The sequence below is a fragment of the Silurus aristotelis genome, assembly GCF_946808225.1.
Source record: "Silurus aristotelis genome assembly, chromosome: 10".
Taxonomy (NCBI): Eukaryota; Metazoa; Chordata; class Actinopteri; order Siluriformes; family Siluridae; genus Silurus; species Silurus aristotelis.
The window spans coordinates 23037067-23064260 of NC_139583.1; the positions used below are offsets into that span (position 1 = coordinate 23037067).

Sequence of the window (27194 nt, forward strand, 5' to 3'; positions counted from 1 at the left end):
ATTCATCCATCCACTTATCCATTTATCTATCCATCCATTTATACATTCACTCATCTATTCACTTATCCATTTACCCATCCATTCATTCATGCAGTACATTCACTCATACACTCATTGATTTGTCCGTCCATCCATCCATCCATCCATTCACTCCTCTATCTGTCCATCCATCCACTCATTTGTCTATCTATCACCCCATCTATCTATCTTTCCATCCATTCCTTGATCCATACATCCATCATTTGTCTATCCATCTAACAATCCACCCATCCATCCACTAATCCATCTATCCACTCATCTATCCATCCATCCACTCATTGATACATACATTCATCTATCCATCCATCAATCCATCTATCTGTTCATCCATTAGTCCACTCATCTATCTGTCACTTCACTTATACATCCACGCATCTGTCTGTGCATTTGTACACCAATTTGTCCATCCATCCATTTATGATCATCTTTGAAAGTCTTGATTAGAAGGTGTCCGCTTGCTGCAGAAAGTGATATCACTTGACTGCAATTTAATGCAAAAGAGCTGCTGGTGGAAAAGTTCACAAGTTTTTGGCTTGCTTCATGCTTATATAATAAATAGACACAGAAAAAAAAATAGAACAGAATTGAATGTTCAGTAGTTCAGTATTTTCTTTACATGAGTGTGAACGCTGCTGATGGTAGGGGTGATGTCTGTGGAGGCAGGAGTGTAGGTGGAGCCCACATGGGAGAATATCAGCCTTGTGTGCCCACATCCCACAGACGGTAGTGTGTTTGTTAAAAGGAGTTCACCAAGTACATCTCTTTCCCTGTGTGTACTGTGTGTTCTGTATGAGGCTCTGTTTGCTCCCATAGCATGTTGTTTTTTGGGTTTTTTTTTGCTCTGTACATGGAGACGTGGTTTTACACTAAAACAGCAGATTAGATATTGGTCTCGCTTAACATTCTCCCAGGAGATGACTGGATTTACACTTGATTCACTGTGAGGCAACCATGCTACAGCATGATTTACGCGTTAAGCCATAATAGGTGTGCTCAAAAAAAGAAAAACTCCTGTCTATTTTGTTTTATACAAAATTTGAACATAGTTTTTTAGATCTTCAAGGACCTGTGTTAATACCAGGAACCTGGAAGGGTGTAAACCTAAAAGGCTTTATTTCAAAGTGTGAATTAGATGTTTTACATTTAGGTGGTTAAATAATTTCTAAAAGTAATTCAATTATTACAAATATTTGAAAAGTACTGCCACCACATGAACTGAGTAACCTGGTTATTTCTGACATGGGGAAAATAATGGCAGCTTGTTAACGCTAAATTATGTGCTGTGACCTCCATGTGAAATGAGTGTGAAGAAATCTCCTGACTTCACTGCATAATATTTGATGGAAATCGGTTTTCCCTTAGTTTTAAATATGAAGTTGAGTTTAAGTTTATTCGACTGTCCAGACTGACATTTGATAACTGTATCAACATTTCGCAATTAGTGTGTACACTCCGCTTTTAACATCAGTTATAGATAATCTTTACTTGGATCGTACATTTTACAATATTAGTTTTACTAGATATCCATTGACGTTTATTGTCAATTAAAGTACAAGACCTGCCAGTCATTGAGCGTTTTGCATAGACACTCCACAAAATCCTTTCATGCTTGTACATGTTAGAGCAGTTTTATTATCCTCAATAAAACGAGACTCTTCCTAAAGCCCCGCCTCCTTGCTCCTATTTTTACTTCCTGTTGTAGTATATGGAGAATATTTATATGGAACATTTTATACTATGTTCTACTAGCTAGCTACCAACCAGACAAGTAATACTGTTTACAGGTAGTTCCCGAGTTACGATGGTTAAACTTATGATTTTTCAATCTTATGGTGAAAATAAAAAAAATACATTCACATTTTCGCACTACATTTAAATTTTCGTACAATGTGTTGGAATGCTTATTTATTTTTATGTACATGCCGCATTCTTGCCAGCGGTTGACACAGTCCTGTCTCGGTGTTAGTGCATGAATATTTTTCTGCGTTTTTGGTGTTTCAACGCTCAATTTTTGCTCTTGTCTCGATCTTTTTTAATTGGTGTCGCCAAACACCGAAACACAGCATGTCGAACTCCACCCTCAACTCGCGACCCGGTGCTCGTGTTCGCACCCGTTGCCACTTACATATATACTGTAAAGTTTGTACATTGCGATATTGTAAATTGCTCTGTTTTGATAAATTATGTACTGAAATTTCTTACATTGTTGACAAATGACAGTATATTTGTCATTTTTTAAGACTCGTGGGTATGATAAGCTGATGGTGAAATTGTAACGCATCCCCGTCGTAAGTCGGAAACTACCTGTATTTAATATTTCAAGGTAGTTGTTTTTTTTATTATTATTATTTTTTTATATATACAAACTTTTTGTAAATCAACAATCTGTGCAGTATAGGAAATAAAAAGTTGGAAAGTAAAAATCTTTCTGCCATGATCTGTAAAAACAAAAAAAAACCCAGAGAGAAATAAACAAGGAGAAATATTACTATTTACACACACACACACATTTTATAAATTTCACTGATACATTGTTCCTGTCATGCTGAATAGGTCATTTCCCACATCACATGAAACTCACTTCCATATATATATATATATATATATATATATATATATGTATATATATATATATATATATATATATATATATATATATATATATATATATATATATATATATATATATATATATATATATATATATATATATATATCACATGAAACTCACTTCCATATATATATATATATATATATATATGGAAGTGAGTTTCATGTGATGTGGGATATGACCTATTCAGCATGACAGGAACAATGTATCAGTGAAATTTATAAAATGAGTCCTTCTACTGTTTATGGTTATATTGCCATTTATTTTTCTATTTTTAGCAAGAATATATGCTTTGTTTGTTCCTAGGGTTCAATTAAAGGTGTCTATCATTTTGGTCTGGCTTTTTAATAGCTTAATTAGTGTTTTTCATATTTGCTGTAAGGGTCATAAATTACAGAAAAGGTCAGGGATTTATTGGTTGGATGCACAGTTGTAGCCTGACTCTAATAATTGCTTTATATGGAGGATTATGCCACTTGTTCATCATGTACGATAGATAATTGGTGGGCCTGATTTCTAGGTTTTTTTGTGTGTGTGTGGTTTGATATTATTCGTGCTGAAACCATGGCTGAAGTGCTGTTAGGATATTGAGAAGTGTGTGTGTGTTTTCATTTTCGTTTCAAATTCTCCAGCAGTGAAGCACCATATGCGAATCTTGGCTGTAATCGGCACATCTGACAAAAGGCAGATGCTCGTTTTGTCCACGTATGAGTCATTACAGTGTTAATCATGCAGTGTTTATGCATTTTTGTCATTTCCTGTTTTTTTTTTTTTGTCCTGTACTTCGTTGGAGACTAACTTTCTGATAGTGTAAGATAACGTGCCTGTGTAAACCCGATTCCTTTTGTGAGTTCTGGGAATGCTGGTCATAATGATGGTACTCTAGGTTTCTTTTAGCAGTTCAGAGTTCAGCTTAATCAGCGTGGGCGTTAGCATTCAGAATGGTTGACAGTAGAAGTGCTATTTTTAGCCGACATCTAAAGTGACATCACAGTGTGACTCAGGGAAAGCCGAGCAAACACAAGTGTGACTCAGAGTAACCTCCTCAGCCTGATCTAAAACAGTTGAGTGTGTACAGTATAGCTCACACACACTCACCGTCTTCCCTTTGGCTGACCGATATATTGCCCACATCTTGTTTAATTTGATTGGCAGACACAGGCCATGCCTCCCTCAGAGGGACCCACAAATATTGGCCACACCTTTATCACTGGGAGTGACAGACAGAGGCCACACCTCCTTTGCTTGAACTGACAGACACAGGCCACACCTCAATCTCTGGGACAAACAGACACAGCCCATGCCTTCTTTATTGGAACTGACAGACACAGAGGCCATGCCTTTGGACCAACAGACACAGACCACATCTTTTACACTGCGACTGACAGATACAAACCAGGCCTTTTCTCCAGGATTAACAGATATAAAGGTCAGACCTTTTTCAATGCGACTAACAGATCTAGATGCCACGCCTCCTTCACTGGGACTGACAGCCACATAGAAGTGTATCAGAGCCCAAGATTAACTATGGGAGTAAGTAATAACTGATGCAGATGAATTACATGAAGGAAAATCTAGAAAACAACTCAAATTGCAAATATTGATGAGTTAAAAGAAGTAATGAGGTGCCAACTGAGCCAACACTCCCCATTTCTTGTTTTTTAAAACGCATGCTTCTTTTTTAAATATTGGGGCAAATTTTGTTTAACATATGTGATCACAGCCAAGTGAGCATAATTGTCTGTGCTGTTTGGGTGGGAGGTGCTGTTACTCTTATTCACCTGTCAATCACATTGACACTAGCGAATCGTTTGTGTCTGTGTCTGGGCATCTGGGTATTTTTGAGGTTGTAATTGTTATAGCTACACTATATGGACGTAAATTTGTGGACACCTGACAATGAGATTCGTGTGCGATTTCAGATTCCAATTCACATTTAGTCTTTTGGAGTGTGGTTGTGGAGATTCATTCAGCAAAAGTAAAGTCAGGTACTGATGTAGGCTGTGGCGATGAGGCCTGAGGTGCAGTCAATGTTCTAATTCATCTCAAAGGTTTTTAATAGTTTTGAGGTCAGAGCTCTATAGCAGACCATTTAAGATCTTCCATGTAGATCTTTTTTTTTTACCAGCTTCTGCACATTTTTACACTGTCTGTCTGTCTGTCTGTCTGTCTGTCTGTCTGTCTGTCTGTCTGTCTGTCTGTCTGTCTGTCTGTCTCTATCTATCTATCTATCTATCTATCTATCTATCTATCTATCTATCTATCTATCTATCTATCTATCTATCTATCTATCTATCTATCTATCTATCTATCTATCTATCTATCTATCTATCTATCTATCTATCTATCATTGTACTGCTGGAACAGGTTTTGGGTCTCCTAGTCAAGGAGGGAAGGGAAAATATTATGCCATTATTTCCACAGATATACTATACATTACATGCCTCCGACTTTGTAGTAACAGTTAGGGGGAAAAACACATACTGTATGGGTGTAAAAATCCGGTGTCCCAATACTTTTGTCCATATAGTGTAGGTGTAAATTGTTGTTTACCGATTACTGAAGTGCTGTAAGAAGATCACGTTGCTCATAATGATGCCTTTACATGCCCATAATGACGCAGATCCTGTTGTTTCATCTTTGTGCAATCAGACAAGTTTCTCGAGCACCTTTATTGATCCACACAGACACACACACACACCTGGGTGTGTTCTCATCACCACACACACACACACCTGCTGTTTGTTGATGAACAGAAGCCTGTGTTTGCTTTCAGGAAGTGTCTGCAGTGTAGCGAAGTCTGCCGGCGTGTGAGCTGATCTCGGTCTGACACAGCTTTCACCTGTGTAATAGGGATGTAGCACGAATAAAAGCACATTATTCGAGCCGGGGCACCTGATGCGCCGACTCGTGTGAAATCTGTGTGTGGGTGTGTGACAGAGACAAGGAACAAAGCTGTACTGCCTTACAGTGACCGATACAACGGTCAAAAGTTCCATGACTCACTTCCTGTTTCCACCCGGCACTCATTAGGGTACTTTTTTGTGCTGGAGATTTTCTCACTTTTGTGTGTGTGGGTAAAAAAGAAAATCTTTGAGTCGTCCCCCCTGGCCCTCATCAGCTTTCTAGGTGCAGTCAGATGTGTGTGTGTGTGTGTGTGTGTGTGTGTGTGTGTGTGTGTGTGTGTGTGTGTGTGTGTGTGTGTGTGTGTGTGTGTGTGTGTGTGTGTGTGTGTTTATAAAATGGCCTGAGTGATGACAGGACTCTGCTAAAAGTCTCAGCTGGGCATGAAATGCAAGTCGTGTCTTTTGTCTCAGGGGTGTGTGTGGCTGTCATCAGTATGTTTTAGCAGTGCTGTGTGTTTAAGTGTGTCTTGTAGGTTGTTCAATGGTGTGTGTAAGGGTAGAGAGGGGCATTCGGAGGTCAACTTTTCTCACAGAGGTGCGAGTGTTTGTCTCTCAACTGAGGGCTTGAAAGCACACGCTCAAGGCAGGAGGACATGTTTGTGCTTCACATGCTGTCACCAGCTGCTGGTACAGGTGTGTGTGTGAGTTTGTCTTTGTTCATCAATCTTTTTAAGTATTTTGCCTTCACATTATTCGTGTCCTGGTATCAATCCTGATAACTGCATTAACAACATTTTGCAAATTACATTTGCGGCATTTGGCAGATGTCCTCATCCAGAGGATTATATCATGTCATTTATAACATTTACTGAGCATCTACAGGTTTAGGGGCCTTGCTCAGGGGCCCAGGAGTGTGGTAGCTTTGTGTGGCCTGGATTTGAACTCATGACCTTCGGATCCAAAGTCCAATACCTTAACCACCATGCTACCACTTCCCCAAAATGATTAATAAATAAATAAAAAATTATTGTATTCTTTAATCTGATTGGCCATAATGTGATGATAAATTTTCTCAACTAGCAGCTCGTGTTTGAAAATGTAATACCGATTGTCTGCATAAGCTAATAAAGTAGTGTTATTTCAATGAAGAAAAGCGTGTCTAATTGCGAGGTTTTCTGTAAAGATAAATTTCTTTATCAGTTTCAAGTATTTTCTAGAATCTTTAAGATAGATTTAGTTCTTTTTGCTTTCCATGAGAAAAAAATCTGAGGATGTTGATTGGAGTGACTTTCTGCTTGTCAGACAGACTTCTTTTATGGGCATTAACAATATGAAATGTTTCTGCAAAAGGTTAAAAAAACATCATTAATTAATCAAATACTTGAAGAAATCCTTGGACAAAATAAACGTTACATTGGAATGGAACACTTCCTCACACTGGTAAAGGAAATGAATCCAACTGTCAGCGTCTGTGTTTAGTATTTACTGTGTGTTTGCTCCTGTGTGTGTGTGTATATGTGTCATCACTTTACTCCAATTACGTGACTCAGACTGTCAGACAGCCACAAACCGAACCCACCTGGTCACCTCTGACATCACACAAGGGAGGGATCAGATGCTTTAAAAACACCACACAGACACACGGTCACAGACTCTCAGGACAGTCGGAGACTCAGGAGTGTGTAGTGTTTCGGTCTTGACTTGTTACTGGAGCACATATGGCTGAATTGATGGCCAGGATGTGTTGAGGTAAGGCGGAGTCTTTTATTGCAATCTCAAAGAAAAACATTTGGGTTTTAAAATGATGACATGAGCGTTAGCGTTTCTTTAGAGAAATGTAGAGAAAAGATAGATCTAATTTTCCACTGTTATGGGGATTTATAGCAGTTTACTGACATGCCTCATGTTTATTATGTGGATGAATGGGTAGATGGATCAGTGATTGATTAACATTGTTTAGACAGGAAATGGATGGTGGACAAATGGAGGTGTGGATGGACAGATAGGTGGATAGACAAGAGTAAATGGATGACTCAGTGGAGTAGATGGAGGAGTGGACAGAAGTTGAGTTGATTGATGTGTTAGGGTAGTGGATAGATTGGTTGATGGATTGATAGACAGGATAAGTGGATGGAATAATAGATGAAGGGAGTAGATCGATAGATATCATGTATGGATGGATAGAGTATTAGAGAGATGGATAGACAATAGATGATTGGATGGGTTGGTCAATAGAGTATATTGATAATAGACAGAATTGGTAAAAGGGTGGATATATGGAGAAGTTAAGAAATGGATAGAAAGAGTGGGTGAATGGACTGGCAGACAGACGGTGGTGGGAAATGAGGAGAGAGTAGGTATGTGAAAAAATAGATGGATGAATAGATAAGTAGATCGATAGAATAAAAGAGGAAATTGAATAGATAGGTGGGGTAAAAGGATGAGTACTTTGGGATGCATTGGATGGAGTGATGGTGGATCAGGTAGATGGAGCAATAGTCAATGGATAGCGGGATGATCAAATAATTTATTATATAATGTGTATGTATTTATGTATATGTGTCTTTTTGGTGTCGTTTTCGGTTGTGTTTTTATGGTGCTTTAGCAGCTCCCTCGTCTCTTAAATATGAAACACTGAGCCAAAAATAAGAGAGTGGATTACATAATGTGTATGAACTCGCAGGAGGCGAGCGTGTTAAAGAGGAGATGAGAGAAGGCTCAGGAGTGTGTCTGCGTGTGTGTGTGTCACCTTTGGAAGATTTTCTCAGATGGAAGCAGTAATGTAGTCATGACTACATCATTTGTTGAGTCAGGCATGTGAGAATTGTAAAGAAAAAAACATGGTTCACCTTTTATTGTGTTGAAGTTGCTATAAATAAACACACACACATACACACACATACACACACACACACACACACATAGGTGTCAGGTGGAGTCTAGCGGTGAGCTCACAGCAATATTGCAAGCTGTTCTTGCTAAATCATATGCTTCCAGTTCAAATAGAAGGTTGCTGCACTATGGGCAATTCATGCAGTGGGTTATAACTAAGAAAACTGATCACATTGAGGCAGCTTAAAAGTATTCTGTTTATTTACTGCCTGCATTGAAATAAAAGCTAGTACATGATGTGTCTCAAATATGCCTGGGTTTCCATGGTACCACCTTGAGTAACCAGAAACAGAATATTTTCATGGTTTTATAATTTTGTATACAAAACATTCCACCCTCACAATACTGTAACCTTTTGAGATCCGATTACACTACATAGACAAAAGTTTGTGCTTTTTATATATCCCAGTCCACATTCAGCCCCATTTGCTGTTGTAATAACCTTCACTCTTTTGAGATGATGTTCTACTAGATTGTGTAGTGTGCTTGTAAAGATGTTGCTCATTTAGCCACAATGGTGTTAATAAAGACAGGTACTGATGTAGGTGAGGTGAGGAGGCCTGGGGTGCAGTCAGCGTTCCAGTTCCTCCCACAGGTGTTCAATAGGATTGAGCAGGCCTCTTAAGAAATTCCACTCCAACCCATGTAAAACCATCTTCATGGAGCTTGCTTGGTACACACTCGCATTGCCATGTAAGAAAAGGCAAGGGTCTAATGCTATACAAAAGACAAACTATACTTATTGAAATATAATATAAATATAAACTTTGTGGTCAAAGTTTGAGGAAGAAACGAAAATGGCTGGAAAAGTCAGGAGTCCCACTACGTACCGCCTCGAAGATTAGAAGTGATGGAAGACTTCTGTTATTGAGGTTCAAAAAACAAACATCGTGGATGATTGACTACATTTTTGGCCAGGCTGATCTTTTTCTTTCTCGTGTGCTTGTCGAATTTGTGTACACAGTTCGATTTATTCAGAAATTACAATTTTGTTGTGTATTGCATGTAACTTCAGGATGTTAGATTTTTCAGATTATATTTAAAATTACATAAACATATTAGATATGATTTAAGTATGTGTTAAAATGCAAAACTATTATGTATGGCGCAAAAAGACATGGACACGGGTGGCCAAATAACACAATGTATAGTATAAAATTACACAACGAAATGCTAATGACAAGTTATGTTGATTTTTGTAGTTGAAACAGAATCACAACTGGGCAACGATTCAAATTCCACAAATAGACGTCTTTTTAATTTAAATGTAACCTTTATTTTTTTCCTTTTTCTTTCAGAGATAGTTGCTTCTGCACTACGTGATGTCCGATAACGGAGAAGTGGAAGACAAGCCACCCGCACCACCCATGAGGAACACAAGCACCATGATGGGATCTGGCATCAAAGAGCCGAGCGCAATGAACCACACCTCCAAACCACTGCCACCCAATCCGGAGGACAAGAAGCGCAAGGACCGCTCCATCCGCTCCATCCTCACCGGAGGCGGAGATAAGAGTGAGTCAGAGATAGACAGGGATGACCAGGGTTGTTAAAATGGAAAATGGAAATGAACCATTTGAGGTTTCTGGGTTGGTTTGTTAGGATTGCTGTAATGTCCAACATCAGTGTTTAATATTAGTTTTCAGACCTTTCATAAGAGTAGCAGGGCTAATCAGCGCAAAGTCACAAGCAAAGGAATGTCTCGCATTTTAGCACGCCTGCCCTGTTAATTAGCTCCCTGTTTAACTTTACATAACCAGCCTGACCCCTACACATGGCACACAGCAGCTGGCTGTGCAGAGAGAATAAGCAATGAGGAGGAGGGGTGATATTGCAAATGAACAACGCAGTCACAATGATACTTTTTTTTCTTTCTCTCTCTCTCTCTCTCTCTCTTTCTCTCTCTCTCTCTCTCTCTATCTATCTATCTATCTATCTATCTATCTATCTATCTATCTATCTATCTATCTATCTATCTATCTATCTATATATATATATATATATATATATATATATATATATATATATATATATATTTATTTTTATTTATTAATTATTTTTTTTTATATATAAATGTTAATAAAACTTTAACAAAAAATAAAAAAATTATATATAAATCATCAAAAGTCATGTTTGGTAACAGGTGTTTGTGTCTAGTTTTGCACTGGCTAATATGGCTAATTAATAAGGCAAAACATATTTTAGCTTAGCCTAGCTTAGCATTTGAAAAACTGCACCATACCGTAAGAAAGAAAAGATGGGGATGCGAAAGATCTGAATGATCTTGCAGAACAATTCCTGTTCAAACATTTCATACTGTTATTTATACAGTCTCAAATAGAATTTTGCTTCAAATGTAAATAGTTTTTTGGAATCAGTGGGACCGTACTACACAAACCATGTACTTTGTGTTAAAGTAGAGATAAAATATTACTCCAGTATATAAAGTGCTCCCTATAAACTTTCACAAGTAAAAGTACAAACTGTATTTGCCTTCAAATGTACTTGGGTATGTAAAGTACTGTGATTTATTATGGCTATAATGTTCCTATTATCATTTTCGTCACAAGGCTCTTGATTATTCGACTCAGTTTGTGTGAAAAGACTCTAATCTTACTCTTAACACACCAATCTATTAATTGAATGATATTAATAAGTCAAAGACTGATTGATATTTATTACAATTTTCATGAGCCCCAAACCTTCTTTTCAACTACTTCAAAATAAATCATGCAAATAAGGACACAGGTGTTGTGGCGAGTTCGAGTCAGGAGTTTCTTCCACCATTCATTCCTCTCTTAATGTTCTGCTTGCTGTTGAACTGATGCTGAACTGTATGTTACCACAGAGTAGAAATCAAAACAAGTTTAAAACATCACACTCACTAAAAGTAGGCAGGAGTACAAGGAGATGCACCAGAAACTTTAGTAATCATTTTCATGAACAGTTTGATCAAAGGAAGGTTCTAGATTTACCACTACCACTACCATGCTATAAGTGAGGTAGTGTCACTCTGGTGGTACTTTTTACATAATACTGATACATGGATGAACTGTCTCTAGAATGTAAGCTCTTCCACATATCTTCTAGTGGAAACTGGCTCTGGGAAGACTATAGTTTCTTAGAACATGTTCACTTTAAAAGCATTTGGCTCAATAATAAGTTTAAACATGCTAATCAGATTTGAGGTCACCCGAATGCATTTAGCAGCTTTTCCTTCCATATGACTGAATTTCAATATATAATATGATTCATCTCAAAAGCCGGTTAAAGGTTGGACTCTGCTTGCTACAGAAAAGGCATTAGGGTTTGCATTTTTTAGAGAATTTGCAAACTAAAACTAATGTGTATCGTTTATCATTTATGGCATTTGGCTTAGTGGTTTGAACTCAAGACCTTCTTATCCAGAGTTCAACGTCTTAATCATGGACACTTGCACAAAGGACGTAACATTTCTCGCGGTGCACTCCTGGACGTAAGGCGACTCAGCTGTGATTACTGATTCTGAAATGCAGAGCATGCAGATCACAAGCTCCTTAAATCTTAATAATGGAGGGATGATGAGATGTCTAGAGCAGTGTCTGGGACGATTTATTTCCCCTTGGCTAAGTAAAAATGAAAATTTCACAAAGTGGATGTATGGAAAAATGCCTTTCATTAGCCCTTCTTCAAACTTCAAGTCCGGCCTGAAAACGAATCTGGATTATCTTCTTAATCTGCTGTGTGGGATTGGATAGTGATAGTGATGCAATCTGGAACCATCACCATCACCGTTTACACACCATCACCTTCAAAACAGTCTCCTTGCACAGCAAAACAGAGCTCCCAGCGTTCCTGCCACTTCCGGAATATGTAGCGGAAGTCTTCTTTTCAAAGTGTGTCAATCACCTCCTGCTATTCGGGTTGGATCTCTCGCAAAGGTGTCAAAATGGTCAATTTTGAGCTGGTTCGCGTTGTCTTCCAGTGATGTTCTTTAGCTCTTGAAGCACATGCCACTCAAAACATTTTGAACGACCCATTGCAGCATCGCCATAAACGCCAAATGTTCTGCAGAATTTCCCGTTTGCTTTTTATTCTAACTTGCTGTCTTTGATGAAATTACAGACGTGGTAACCACAAGTGGTCTGAATAACAGAGCCCGCACACTCTTAGTGGTGGTTCCAAGCCTGGATAAATGGGGAGGGTTGCATTAGGAAGGGCAGTCAGTGTAAAATGTGATAAATAAAATACGAGGCTCACAAACCTAGATTCCATACCGGATCGGTTGAGGCCAGGGTTACCAACGACCGCCACAGGTATTGTTAGCCAACAGGGTACAGGGTGGAAATTGGGCTACTGTTGGCCAAAGGAGAAGAAAAAGAGGGAGAGAACATCTACGGAGACAGCAGGGAAAGAAGAAGTGTAGGAGTGTGGAGGTTAGGGTTGGTACTTTAAATAATGGTAGAGAGATTGGTGATTGGGGCAGACTTCAGTGGCCATGTTGGTAAAGGGAACAGAGGCTTGGTGGTGGTGAAGAGGTGCTGGATGATTTGACAACTACTGCAGAAGTGATAAGGGAGACAGATAGAAAGGTACTTGGTATGATCTTTGTTAAGAGAAGGGAAGACAAAGAGACGTGGTGGTAGAATGAGGAAGTGCAGGAGAGCATAAGGAGAAAGAGGTTGGCGAAACAGGATTGGATTCTGCAGAGAGATGATAAAAGTAGGCAGGAGTACAAGGAGATGTGGCAGCAGGTGAAGAGGGACATATCAAAAGCTAAGGAAAAGGCATATAAGGCGATGTATGAGAAGTTGGACACTAAGGAAGGAGAAAAATATTTGTACCGATTGGCAGGGCAGAAAGACCGAGCTAGGAAGGATGTGCTGCAAGTTAGAGCAATAAAGGATGGGGATGAAAATGTGTTGATTAGTGAGGAGAGTGTGTTAAGATGACGACATCACAACATTATGACTAGTGAAGTGGAAGCTAGGCTGAGAGAAGAGGTGACCATCTGTAAGCAACAGTATGGTTTCATGCAGAGGAAGAGCACCACAGACGCATTATTTGCTTTGAGAATGTTGATGGAGAAGTAGAGAGAAGGTCAAAAGGAGTTGCATTGTGTGTTTGTGGATCTAGAGAAAGTGTAGGACAGGGTGCCGAGAGAGGAGTTGTGGTATTGTATGAGGAAGTCTAGTGTGACAGAGAAGTATGTGAGGGTGGTGCAGGACATGTATGAGGACAGTATGAGAGCAGTGAAGTGTGCAGTAGGAACGACAGACTGGTTCAAGGTGGAGGTTGGACTGCATCAAGGATCGGCTCTGAACCCTTTCCTGTTTGCAGTGGTGATGTACAGGTTGACAGACGAGGTCAGACAGGAGTCCCTGTGGACTATAATGTTTGGACACGAAATTGTGATTTGTGGTCAGAGTAGAGAGCAGGTTAAGAGGTGGAGGTACGTGCTGGAGAGAAGGGGAATGAAAGTCAGTAGGAGACAGAGTACATGTGTGTTAATGAGAGGGAGGGCAGTGGAGTGATGCGGTTGCAGAGAGAAGAGGTGATTAAGGTGGAGGAGTAGTAGCGTAATGGAGAGTGTGTTAGAGATGTGAAGAAAAGAGTGCAGGCAGGGTGGAGCGGGTGGAGAAAAGTGATAGCAGGAGTGATTTGTGATAGAAGGGTATCTGCAAGAGTGAAAGGGAGAGTTTATAGGACTGTGGTGAAACCTGCTATGTTGTGTCTATGAGACAATGACATTGACTAATAGACAGGAGGTGGAGTTGGAGGTAGCAGAGCTGAAGATGTTGAGATGTTAATAGGAAGTGACGAGGATGGACAGGATTAGAAACAAGTTTATTAGAGGGACAGCATCTGTAGGATATTTTGGAGCATCTGTAGGAAAAGTGGATGGAGGCGCGATTGAGATGGTTTGGACATGTGCAGAGCAGAGACATGGGGTATATCAGTAGGAGAATGCTGAGGATGCAGCCACCAGGCAGGAGGAATAGAGGAAGGCCAAGGAAGGAGGTTTTTGAATGTGGTGAGGAAAGACATGCAGGTGGTGAATTTGAAAGAAGCAGATACAGAGGACAGGGTAGTAATGGAGACGGATGATCCACTGTGGCGACCCCTAATGGGAGCAGCTGACAGAAGAAGAAGAAAGGGTAGCCCTGTGCAGTTTAAAAATGTCTATATTTGGCCTAAAACAAGATTCCATATAACAAAGTTGTCTTTATCTGCCAGGGAAAAATGGGGAATCTGGATTGAACGAGTGAGGGAACGAGGGATGACTGACAGGATGAGTTACTTTAATGCACAAATCCAGCCACTGTGTCTTTTCCAATATCAGCAGAGTGTAACTGCTAACTGAGCTCCCTTGATTAATCAGTCAATAACTTGAGCCCTGATTAAACAGCACAACAGAGGCAAACATGTTACTTTCATGCCGATGCCGTTTTAACAAGTTTTTTTTTTAAGCTGCTGTTGCATGTATTCTCCTTTTATCTCTCTTTTTTTTATTCTCTTTTAACTCTGTTTTTTCCCCTCCCTAGCCAATAAGAAGAAGGAGCGTCCAGAGATTTCTCTGCCGTCAGACTTTGAGCACACCATCCACGTGGGCTTTGATGCAGTCACTGGGGAGTTCACTGTAAGTGATCACGTTGTGTCACTGTGGGGTTTGTCAACTCTTATTTTAAACATACACAACAAGCATAATACAATATTTACAATTTTTCCCTGACAAGTCACTTCAGCTGACTCTATAGGGCTTGGGGGGCAGTCAGTGTTTCATTTTATCCCGAAGGTGTTCAGTAGGGTTGAGGTCAGGAAGTCTATAGCAGGCCACTCAAGACCATTCACTCCAATCTACACTGATCAGGCTTAATTTTGGCAACCTGCTTAATATTAAGTTGATCCTCCTTTTTCTGCAAAACAGACCTGACCCATTGAGCATTAATATCTTAAACTTCTTTAGTAGTTTGACCTAAAGAAGTTTATCTGTTGGATCGAAACACACTGGCCAGCCTTCGCTCCCCATGTGAATCGATGACCCTCGGCCGCCCATGACCCTGTCGCCGGTTCACCATTGTTTCTTCCTTGGGCCTTTTTACAGATACTGACTGTAACTAACTCTAAGAAAAGAGTAAATAAGGTAATCCTTTTGAGCTCCATTTTGTTTGGTCTCTTCCGCCCCCATATGGTATAGCCCTTTAACTCCGCCCCCATACGGTATAGTCCTTTACCTCTGCCCCCATATGGTATAGTCCTTTAACTCCGCCCCCACTAGTTAGTGAGACGCATACATGGAAAAGGAAAGTCATGTCGCTAAAATGCTCTGAAATCGTACAAAGTGCTCAAAAAAAGTAAGGGATAATTAAGCACCTAGCTGGAACGGGAACAAGTTACTGTGTTTGATTTGTTTAATGTGTATATGCATTAATATGTGGGTTAATCTATTTAACTGTGAAGAAGTGTTTTTTTGTGTTATCACTTATGTAATGTGTCACATGACACTGTCACATCTGTGACATCATTGTGTGACATCACAAAAGGGCTTCTTATAAATGGCTATTCGTGTTTATGTTTGTAAGAGCTGATTGTATTATTTGTTATTTATCTGTTCTGTTCGGTGTTTCACTAAGAAAAGGTTTTTCATCAAGGAAAGGTAGATTTTGTGTTTCCAAAGAAAAGGCTGATGGCTGAACTCAAAATAAAGGCTTTTTGTAACATCAGGACGCTTTACCATTGTCTGGCTGGGGGTTTGCTACACTGACCACTGCAGACAGGTACAACCCACAAGAGCTGCAGTACTGAAGATGATCTGACCCAGTCATCTAGACATCACAATTTAACCCTTGTCAGACTAATTCTGATCCTTATGCTTGCCCATATTTCCTGCTTCTAACACATCAACCTTTAGGACAAAATGTTCACTTGCTGCCTAATAAATCCCTCCCACTAACGTGTACCATGATGAAGAGAAAATCAGTGTTATTCACTTCACTAGTCATAATGTTAAAATGTCATAATCTTATGCCTGGTCAGTGTATGTAAGCCATATTTTCATGGAGCTCGCTGGGACATGTAATGTAAAATGTAATGCTACTCCATCCAAAGACACTCTTTACAATTATGTAATCGCTTTAGCTGACCCTTTGGAGCTTGGTGTTTGGTCATGTTGTTCTGTTTTAACTATGTTTAAAAAAAAAAAGAAAAAAAAAGAGAGAAAGAGTTTATGCTCTGCAGACAAAGCTGCACTGTTTTGTGTCCTCAGATCGAGGTCAAAAACCTAGCCGGCTTTCAGATCCACTTTCTCAGGTTCTGTTTCAGTGAGATTTACAGTAATAGTGCGACACATTACAGTGCATTTGTCCTCCTATGGTTTGCTTTGCACTATGACTAAGGGGAAGTTAAAGATGTTGGGTTGTTTAGTATTTCAGGCACATGTGTGCATGTGTGAAATACTCAGATTGAACTAATTAACCCAGTACACTGAGTAAACCAAGATTCTTCTTCTTGATGTTTTTGGTTGCTGCATTTAACTTATCACACTCGTTTTTGATCATACGCTTGCTGATTGGTGGTAAAAGAGAGAGAACGTGTTTGATTTAAGTTTTAAATTTCTGCCCCTTAGCTGTGTATGGGATCACTAAGCAATCCAAGACAACATACACTATATGGATTTTGATTTAATCCCCTTTTGCCTCCCCTCTTAAGGGAAGATTTTTCACCAGATTACAAAGTGTGCTTGTAGCAATTTGTCCTCATCCAGTCACAAGAGCATTAGTAAAGTCATTTATTGATGTTGGTGAGGTGTGGAAGCCTGGGGTGCAGTCAGCGTTCAGTAGGGTCGAGGTTCAATAAGGTTGAAGTCAGAGCTCTATAGCACTGTAGCGCTCTATAGCCACTCAAGATCTTCCACTCCAACCCATGTAAGCCACATGTTCATGGAGCTCGGTTTGTATAGAGGAGCATTATCATGCTGTAACAGGTATTTTGTCTCCTAGTTAAAGTGAAGGGAAAATGTATAGCTACCGCTTTCAAAGACATTCTATACTAATGTGTGCCTTCAACGATGGCTGGAAAATCAGGTGTACCAATACTTTTGTCCATAAAATGTATCAAATAGGAAATATGATTTGAAAAGATATGATGCAGTATTGCTGAAGAGAGTTGAATGTATAATCTGTTATTGAAACAATTGAAAGGTTAGTAGAGGTGAAACCTTTTTCAATGGCACAGCCCATTTAGATATTTCTTTGTGTGTGTAGGGTATGCCAGAGCAGTGGGCTCGTCTGCTCCAGACATCAAACATTACTAAGCTGGAGCAGAAGAAGAACCCTCAGGCAGTCCTTGATGTACTAAAGTTCTACGACTCCAAAGAGACAACCAACAGTCAGAAGTATATGAGCTTCACAGGTGAGAGTTTCATTGAGTCTAATGATTCTGGCCACATACAGACACACACAGCCGGCAATTTTACACACATAGTTACCACTTTATTCCCTTTTTGTCCTCATATGAGGTTACTTTCCTTTCTGTTTTTTGTTTTTTCTTAGATAAAAGCACAGACAGTTACAGCTCCTCCAATGTTCCGGTAAGTCAGTGTGTGTGTGTGTGTGTGTGTGTGTGTGTGTGTGTGTGTGTGTGTGTGTGTGTGTGTGTGTGTGTGTGTGTGTGTGTGTGTGTGTGTGTGTGTGTGTGTGTGTGTGTGTGTGTGTGTGTGTGTGTGTGTGTGTGTGTGTGTGTGTGTGTGGGAAGGAGAAAGTTTTTCACAGCTTCATGCTGGCACTCATACAGGACATGAATCCCACTGACTGATAAAATGTTCACAAATAGATCCTTTATACACTCTTAGAATCTCTGCTTAAATGCTTAAAAAACTGCGTTTTAAAATATCAGGAAGTATCAGTCAGCTCCCGAGAGAAAATTACAAGTCTCATGCACCATTTCAGATCTAATACTCCCCGTCTTAGTAACAGTGCTGGTCTTGTCAGGTGAACATTCCATTAGTGCCTTGAGAGTTTATTTTGGCGTTTCGGCTATGCTTCGGAAAAATTTCCCCATGTTTTCAGCGGGATTGAGGTTTTGCGTCAGTTTTTTTCCTGATTGTCAAACAGAGAAAGTCATGCACAGATTTGGCTCTGCACCCTTCAGTTCCTAGAACATGGGAGTGTTAACGTTGTGTTCTGCTTAGAAACGAAATGCATGAGGCATTTTGTACATTCATTTAATTTTTTATTACAGAATCAGGTTCTATGGACAGAACGCACATCTGCAGTATCACTACCCTGTTTTTTTTGTATCACAGAAACTACTGGGATGGTACATGTTTTTTTCACATTAAAGTACACAAAAGTAGGAGAGAGTGTGTTTTTAAATGTAATTAAATGTATAATCTACTCAAATGTAAAAACGCTGACGTCATACCTCTTTAAGTAGAGTTTTCTATTGTTACAGACTCAGTAAGACCCTTAATCCTTACACACGCAAGAGTCACGCTTATGGCCTTGTGTTAGGTCCTTATCATACACAATTTGTGTACACATCAAAGTAGTGAGGAAGAACAACCTTTTTCTTAAATATAGTGCAATAAAAAGTCAAATATTACAAAATAAATGTAGTAGTAAAAGTGTCCCAAAATGCAACTCTTTTGATAGCTGTAGCTAAAAAATGTACTCGAGTACAATAATGAAGTCAAAATTCACCGTTATTATCGTGTACATTTGGAAAAGATTCTGCGTCTTTTTGCTATATATTTTGTGTTTTTAGCCCTACTTAACGAAGATTTAAGGCTGATTATGCTCCATTTTGTACACAACAAAATAATATAAAACAAAATATACATATAGAAAATTCCAAATCTATAAAAATCGCAACTTGCTATCTCCCCCATAAGGCAAATGTCTAGGAGAAGTGAAGGAATGATACCAGTTTGATTTTGTGGGTTGTTTGGACAGAAATGGAAACTAGACAGTACCAAAGAAATTTGCATAAGAATAGGGACTACTCTAGGCTGTATTAATGTTAGCTAACCTGAGTAACGAACAGTAAAACAACTAAAAACTAGCTGACTAAAATGCAATGGGTGGCACCTGCCGTCTAACCTTAGGGAGTTTTATGTCACAAAAACCAACCTTGTCTTAAAATTTAGATGTACACATAGTTCTCAAACCAAGTGAACACTAGACGATCAAGGCGCAAAAGAGATCTTCTGATACAAAGTCTTCATAAACAGTAGTGTAGAAACCACACATTCTCACAGATTTTACAGACCCCACCCTCTCCACTGCTGATGTGAATCAGCATCCTTTTTTTTCCAGACCTTGCTGACTGTGCAGTTTGGATGGCATGTTGATTGGGCTTTATAAGCATGATGGATAAGTGATGCAGGTTTTTATTGCTGTGTTCCTAAATAAACATTTCCTACAGTTCATACTCTTCTTTTATTCTCGGACATTTCTGACATTTAATGCAAACGATGCAGGCCAGCAGTAATACACTGCCATTTATTCAATCCAGTTTCGATTATCCGCCTACTCAGCCTCGCTTTCTATCCGCAGAACTCCAAAGCCGTGTCGGAAACCCCCGCTGTAGCAACCGTATCCGAGGACGAAGACGAGGACGAGGCCACACCCCCACCCGTGATCGCCCCTCGACCCGAACACACCAAATCCGTGAGTGGAGCTGGCACACTAGATTCAAATTTCAAGCTTTGTTTGTGATTTAATCCTCATTGCTCTCTCTCTCTCTCTCTCTCTCTCTCTCTCTCTCTCTCTCTCTCTCTCTCTCTCTCTCTCTCTCTCTCTCTCTCTCTCTCTATTCTTTTACTTTCTCATTCACTCCCTTCTCTTATTTCTTTTCCTCTGCCTGCTCTAGTTCTTTTTCCCTCCTTGTTTCTTTCTCTCTCTCTCTCTCTTTCTCTCTCTCCCTCCTTCGTGGCTCAGGTAGCACTGTTTGGGCTTTATAATGAGCACTCTAAATCAGCCATGTGTCTCATGTGGAACAGATTTCTGTAGTTCCGGGTTTATTTTTATTCTGTGAAAATGCCACTGTGTATACATTGTCTCTGCAATATTGGACAAACATTTCTCAGGGATTTAATACGATTTCACTTGTACCTCTAAGAAATGTTTTTTTTTTTTTCCAAGACAATGTAGGGTTTTGTTGGGTTTTTTTTACGAAATGCAGATTTTTTAAGTGGAATGGACAGAATTTGAATAAAAAAAAAAAAAACAGAAGCACAGGGGGGGATCATGAATAGATGAACTGCTTTAAAAATAAATTTGTAAAGGGTGAAGGAGGGGTTTAAGAGATCGACAGACAGAGTGGAGTATAAGAGGGGTAGTTTGGAAGTGGAGTGAAGGACAAAAGAAATTTCGGGAGTGAATGATGGACACAGGGTATGAGAAAAAAGGATGGACAGAAAGTGGGGGAGGGTTAGTTTAGAGGTGTAGAAGGGTAGAAAGTAGGGCAGTAAGTGGAGAAGAGAAGGAAGGGTGGACGAGGAGTAAAGGATGGCAGTCTGTAAAGGAGAGGAGGAGAGTGAAGGGGAGTGGTTAGTGAGAGTAGGGAGTGGAGGAAGGTGGCGAGTGAGGGAATATCAGGAAGGGGGGGGTTAAAATAGGAAGTGAATGATAGATAGAAGTAAAGAAATGAAGAGGGGATAAAAGCAGGGGAAATAAAGGATGGATAGAAAGAGGGTATCAGAGGATAGTAGTGAGTAAAGGACAGAATGAGATGACTAAAGAGTGAAGAATAGACAAAAGGAGATGAATATAAGTGAAGAATGAAAAATGGAAAGAAGATGAGTGAAGGTGATAATAATAGGCAAAAGGAGATGAGTGAAAAAGAATGGAGAGAAGCAGACGAAGAGAAGAGAAGCAGAAATTTTAGTGTGATGAAGGGAGTCAATATAAGCTGTATATTTCCTCATTACGCAGAGCACATGATTGACGGAGAGAGCGAGTGTAGGAGTGTAAGTGTTCGGAGGATTGGACAGTCACAGAGCAGGAGAAAAGCGCATCTTGTTCACTTGATGTCTCTGAGGACGATTATAGGAAGCCGGAGTTTCGAGTCCATATGATTAAAGAGGCCAAGCGGAGCTGCTATGTCTGACGGCGCTGATATGAATGTGGGTTGAGTTCAGCCTCATTAAACCTGACTCTAAACCACAGCGCACGAGATGGATGATCTGCTGAAATCTGAACACACACACACACACACACACACACACACACACTCCCCCACACATACAAATATACACAGATGCCCCGCTCTGATTTTCAACACTGCATAGCTAATGATTTGAGAGGGGCTTTTATTTTTTATTTGGACTTGGCAGGTGGCGTCTGTATATTTTATTGATTTAGTTAGCTTAAATTGTATTGGGTGTTACTGCTGTGATTGTTGCTCGAGCACTTATAGGATAATAATAGCGATATAATTCTTCATATCGTGTTGAAATTCCATTTTTTGAGAGAGAGAGAGAGAGAGAGAGAGAGAGAGAGAGAGAGAGAGAGAGAGAGGGGGGGGGGGGGGGGCTATATGTAAATGCACAGTGTATATCAGGGTCTCCAATCTTTTGTATGCAATGGACCAGTTGGTTGAGGGGTATATACATATAGGTCATAACAGTCGTTCATTTACTTATATATCAACATGATACCTTCAAATTAATTCTGCATACAACAAGAAATTAAGCAAATATTTTACAAAATAAACTGAATAATAATTAGCTGAACCTGAGGAAATTTTATTTTCTGAAATCGAAATGCATACAAATTGGCATAGCGGCTTTTAAATGAGAAAACCTACAAGAAATAATAGTTTCATATCTATACAATATTCTCCCAGAATGTCCTTGTGACCTGATAGCAACTCTTCCACAGCCTGGTACTGGGCCACAACCTGGTTTCTGGGGACCTCTGTATGATGTAATAATGATCTATTGAAAATAAACTGGTTTCTTTCTTTTGGTCCTACAGTAATTAAGCATCAGTGCATATGAAAGGAATTTAGAAGAATTTAAAGAATGAAGAATTTATGGGTCATGTAAAGTCTTTAAAAAAAAAAAAAAAATAAAAATATATATATATATATAAAAGGACAGCGTATTTAATATACCTAAATGGCATTAAAACACAAAAAGCTAGTGTTTTATAATTATAATCCTGTCAATAGTTGTTAATAAGTTAAAAGTTTTGTGTTGGAAACAAATTTGGACAGTGGGATCCGTTTTATCTTCACATAAGGTCTAGATTTGGTTAACTCAAAATAGCTATACTATAGCTGTATAAGTATTGTAGATCACTTACCAGGCTAAACCTTACTTACCATACTTACTGTGTTTATACTGTCATGTCTTGTATTTTATTTATTTAAGTTTTATTTTTCCTGAGGTAAAATTCACTCATATCTCATTCGGTTTAGCCTCATTTACACTACTGAGTATAGCTTGGGCTGCGCATAGACCAGCAGCAGCCTCTCTAAATGAATTTAAGACATCGGGCTGCATGTTTTCTCAGCAGTTGGAATAATGAGTATGCTGATGCTTTACTCTTCTCCTGCTGGTGTCAGAGACGGGGAATGTCATGCTGGCTTTTTATTATAGACCCAACACACAGGCCTTTGTTCTGAGATTAAGGATAAAGAGCATTGCTCCTCAACACTTGGACTGGAGGTCCAGTAAATCTACCATCTCTTTCTCTGTCTCTCTCTCTCTGTCTCTCTCTCTCTGTCTCTCTCTCTCTCTCTCTCTCTCTCTCGCTCTCTCTCTCTTTTGCTTGCTTGGCGCCATGGTGCCACAGTACATTAACATCTGACTTCACCTGTTTTTTTTTTTGTTGTTTTTTTTATTTCCTAAGAGAAACCACATGGTATTCCTTAAAAAAAAAAAAAAAAGATCTGGTTCAAAAGAACTTCAAGCTTTAATTTCAAACACAAATGGCAAAAAGATTCTGCATAGCAAGCATAATAAGAGACACCAGACAGATTCATTAATTACTTCTAAACACATTTGACTTACAAAACCATTATGACTCATTTAGGACTGGTTAATTAATATAGTCATTTGGATTTTAGCCACATATGTGGGGCTTTGGTAAACCTTGCCAACCCTTGCCAAATCTTAGTTTTCAAACCAGCTCAACCCGCAAAAAGGCTCCAGATTGACCCAACTGAAAAACATTCACCCTTTTGTCTGGGGATCTGGGGACCATTCCAACATTGAGTCCAAGACAAAATTATTTGCTGTGCATTTAGGGTGTGTTCAGCTGTTCGTGAGGATGTGGTATTCAGCTTCATGTGTCTGAGGAGAAAAGATTTATAAAAAATACAATATTTGATCAGATCAGCCGAGGAACTATAGAGCAATTATTTTTTGGCACCAGAGAACAAATGAGATTCAGCCTTATACATAATTAGCTGATGGCACCCCTTAGTGTGACCTTGTCCTCTATTTGCTGTTGTCAAAAAAAAATGTACATACCGCTTCAGCGACATAATGTGAGTCAGTCAGCCAACCCTTTCCCAGAATGCCCAGCAGTTCTCTACATTCCCCCTTATCCATGACTTGCTGTGTATGCTCGAATATATAATTTGCTAATTTATTGTCACTGGATTTTATTTTTTTTTGTCTCTAGGCCATTTTAAATATTTAATTCCACGTCTGTCTGGTTGTAAATATTTTACTTAATGACTTTCTGTTGCTGCATCTTTGATTTGTCTGCTTTTTTGTTGTAACTCGAAACTGGTTGTAAATGAGAGTTTGCCCTCAGTCTTTTTTAAGGTTTCAATGAATAAATAAATGAAATTGAATCTCAGTAGAGCCTCCCCTGAAGCTTTTTTTTGTGCCTCTCTACAGATTTATACCCGCTCAGTAATCGAGCCCCTGCCTCTCGCCCCTGCCAAAGATGCACCCCTGTCTCCGGTGTCCCCTCCGCCTGCCGAGGGAGGCAGCGCCACTCCAGTGGCCTCGTCTACCACGCCGCGTCCCGCCGACAAGAACCGCAAGAAAAAGATGTCGGACGAGGAGATCCTGGAGAAACTACGTAAGAGTTACACACTATGGTTGAGGTTTTTGCTCTACTACAAATCTCTTTCATAAAACTCTTCTTTCTGCTCATGAGATTTCTTTCAATATGAGCTTTTTGCTCATATTTGCATACACACATGCTTATATAAACATTCCATCATGGTATTTAACGGCTAATGCAAGCCATGAATGTATACTATAAGATATATACTGCCTTTGAATTAGCATTGTGGAGCTAGAGACATTTAATTGCAGCCAAACTTCATTATGACAAATAAAGAAGGACATGATGGAGCTTGTAGCTTCACTCAAACCATACATTTAACTTGATCAGCCAATGTCTGATGTTGTTCCATTAGTTTTGCACTGTAGCTACAGAGCTGATGTTTCTAACTTCTAGTTTTTAACTAAATAGTTAAGTCTAGAGGTCGATTTTACCAATAGCTAGGTTGGATAAATACTTGCAGATAACCAATTAATCAGCTGATCGCTTGTACAATGGGTACTGGATTAAAAACAAATAAAAAAAACAGTACATTTCATGTAAAATAGTACTGAACTTTATTACAAAAAAAAAACAGTACTGAATCATAAAAATGTGCTAAATGAAATAAACATTATTATATTAATTCTATAAATAAATATTGAGGTAGTTAAAAGACATGCATTCAAACTGAAAACAAAGGGATCACTCAAAATAAATAAAAACATCTAAAGACATTTCAAATAAACTGCATGTGGTGTCAGTGATTCGTCTTTAGAGGCTGCTTTCATACTGTTTAACGCAACCCGGAAAAACTATCGGTATGCCGAAAAAACTAGCCGATAGTTCTGGCAATTTGCTATCCGTACTGATTAATCGGTGAATGGTTTGGACGACTTGTAGTTAAGTTTTTGGTTTACTGATTGAAAGTTCAAGCCCTTGCACTGCCAAGCTGCTATTGTTGGGTCCTTGAGCAAGGCCCCTAAAACCTCTCCGCTCAAGAGGCACTGTATAATGGCTGAACCTGAACTCAACTTCCTAACAAGCAGGCATGTGTGGAAAAAAAATATTTTTACTGTGCTCGAATGTGAATGTGTCAAGTAAAAGCTAATTTCCATGTAATGCTCTGTAGCTTTAATCTTACATTCTTTGTTAGCTGTATTAGCCGTAAAAAAAATCTTCAAACACCAAAATGGATTATTGATCTGATTTCGTTCTTAGTCCTATATTATACTGCTGTTTGACTTGATACAAAATTACTGCCTACATCTCCTGAATGCATAGCTTAAATATTTTATCTTTCAGATCCACCTTACTCTAAGAGTCTGTATTTTATTAAACATTAATGCTACAGATGCACTCAGGCTGCCCTCTGCTGGTAAGAAAGGGATTCGAATTTGGAACCAATCTCTCCCCTTGCGTCTTTCTTCCTTATTTTCAGCCAGAACTCCTGAAGTGTTCCTGGTTCACTGAATTAGCCAACTATCCTAGGGTGTGAGTTTGTGTGTGAGTCAGTGTGTTCCCTGTGTGTCTTCTTGTGAACACTCGGGCATCATAACCTCAATCTACCACTTCTGTCATCTTTTTTTTGTCTGTACCTTATGACTTTTTTTTTATTTCTCTCTTTTGTAACAAACTGTTTATTACTGTTAGTGTCCTGTTTTTTCCCGCTAGTTCAGTGGAAATACAACAGAATGAGTCAGAGTGCTGCTCTGAGAATACATTATATTGACTAAAGTTATATATATATATATATATATATATATATATATATATATATATATATATATACATACAAATATATGCACCCACTTCCCCAGCTGCCACTTCTGAGCCCCTGAGCAAGGCCCTTAAACCCATAGGTGCTCAGTTGTATGAATGAGATAAATGTAAGACGCCATGGATGAGGGTGCAAAAAAATGTAAATTGAATGGCGTTTTGTAGTTTGTTGCATGTAAACAAAAACATGTACTGTATGTGTCTGTCAAAACCCTTAAAAGTCTTGGTGTTTTCAAGCTTTCGACAGACACTGTACTAGAGTCTGACTTTTTATTTGTTATGGGAAAGAGGACATTACACACATTTTGTAAAAGATGTCCAACCCCACTCTAAAAATCGATTAAGACGTATGTGAGTGTCTGATGAGTTTTCTGTGCTTTTGTGTTTAGGCAGTATAGTCAGTGTGGGTGATCCAAAGAAGAAATACACCCGCTTTGAGAAGATCGGCCAGGGGTGAGTCTTCTTTACCATTTGTATCATCAACAGTGGCAAGCTTTTACAAAACCCCTTTTCAAACGCGAAATCTTTGTGGGGGTTTTTTTTTTGTGATCTCAGGGCATCTGGAACGGTCTACACAGCAATAGACATCGCCACAGGACAAGAGGTAATAGGAGAACCTCGAAAATGCTGTAGATGAAGAACAATGTGTCTTTCAGTAGCTATTGATGTGTGGGATTTGGTCGAATGAAAGCAGGTTTTTACTCAAAGTCCACTCCAGGGCTGGAGGAGAGACTGAAAGAGCAAGAGAGGGGGAAGAGAGAGGCCTAATGGGCTGTGTGAATACCCCTTTTCCCCCCAATTCCTTTTTATTGTGGTGCTAAAGTATTTCTTTTTATTTCGCCGCCTTTTAGGTGGCTATCAAGCAGATGAATTTGCAGCAGCAGCCCAAGAAGGAGCTCATCATTAACGAGATCTTGGTCATGAGGGAAAACAAGAATCCCAACATTGTTAACTACCTCGACAGGTACGATTGTGGTCTACTAAGAATGAGACTATTTTAATTACATTCAAGAAAATCAAACAGGAATTCATTAGATG

At 39.2% G+C, this 27194-nt stretch overlaps 1 protein-coding gene across 2 annotated transcripts in view; it reads left to right on the forward strand.

The window, feature by feature from the left end:
- The window catches only part of pak1 (p21 protein (Cdc42/Rac)-activated kinase 1), a 66047-nt gene that overhangs the window by 29537 nt on the left and 9316 nt on the right, over positions 1-27194 (forward strand). The window contains exons 1-10 of one of the 2 annotated variants that reach the window (XM_083553021.1): positions 7050-7245; positions 9687-9903; positions 14913-15007; positions 17631-17778; positions 17919-17956; positions 19923-20036; positions 24224-24410; positions 26546-26609; positions 26712-26760; positions 27008-27120. In XM_083553021.1, the coding sequence (XP_083409147.1) occupies positions 9711-9903; positions 14913-15007; positions 17631-17778; positions 17919-17956; positions 19923-20036; positions 24224-24410; positions 26546-26609; positions 26712-26760; positions 27008-27120 (1001 nt within the window). In that variant the 5' untranslated portion in view covers positions 7050-7245; positions 9687-9710. Of the gene's footprint in view, positions 1-7049; positions 7246-9686; positions 9904-14912; positions 15008-17630; positions 17779-17918; positions 17957-19922; positions 20037-24223; positions 24411-26545; positions 26610-26711; positions 26761-27007; positions 27121-27194 lie in introns of those variants that run through there. The other variant, XM_083553020.1, reaches the window with a different exon arrangement.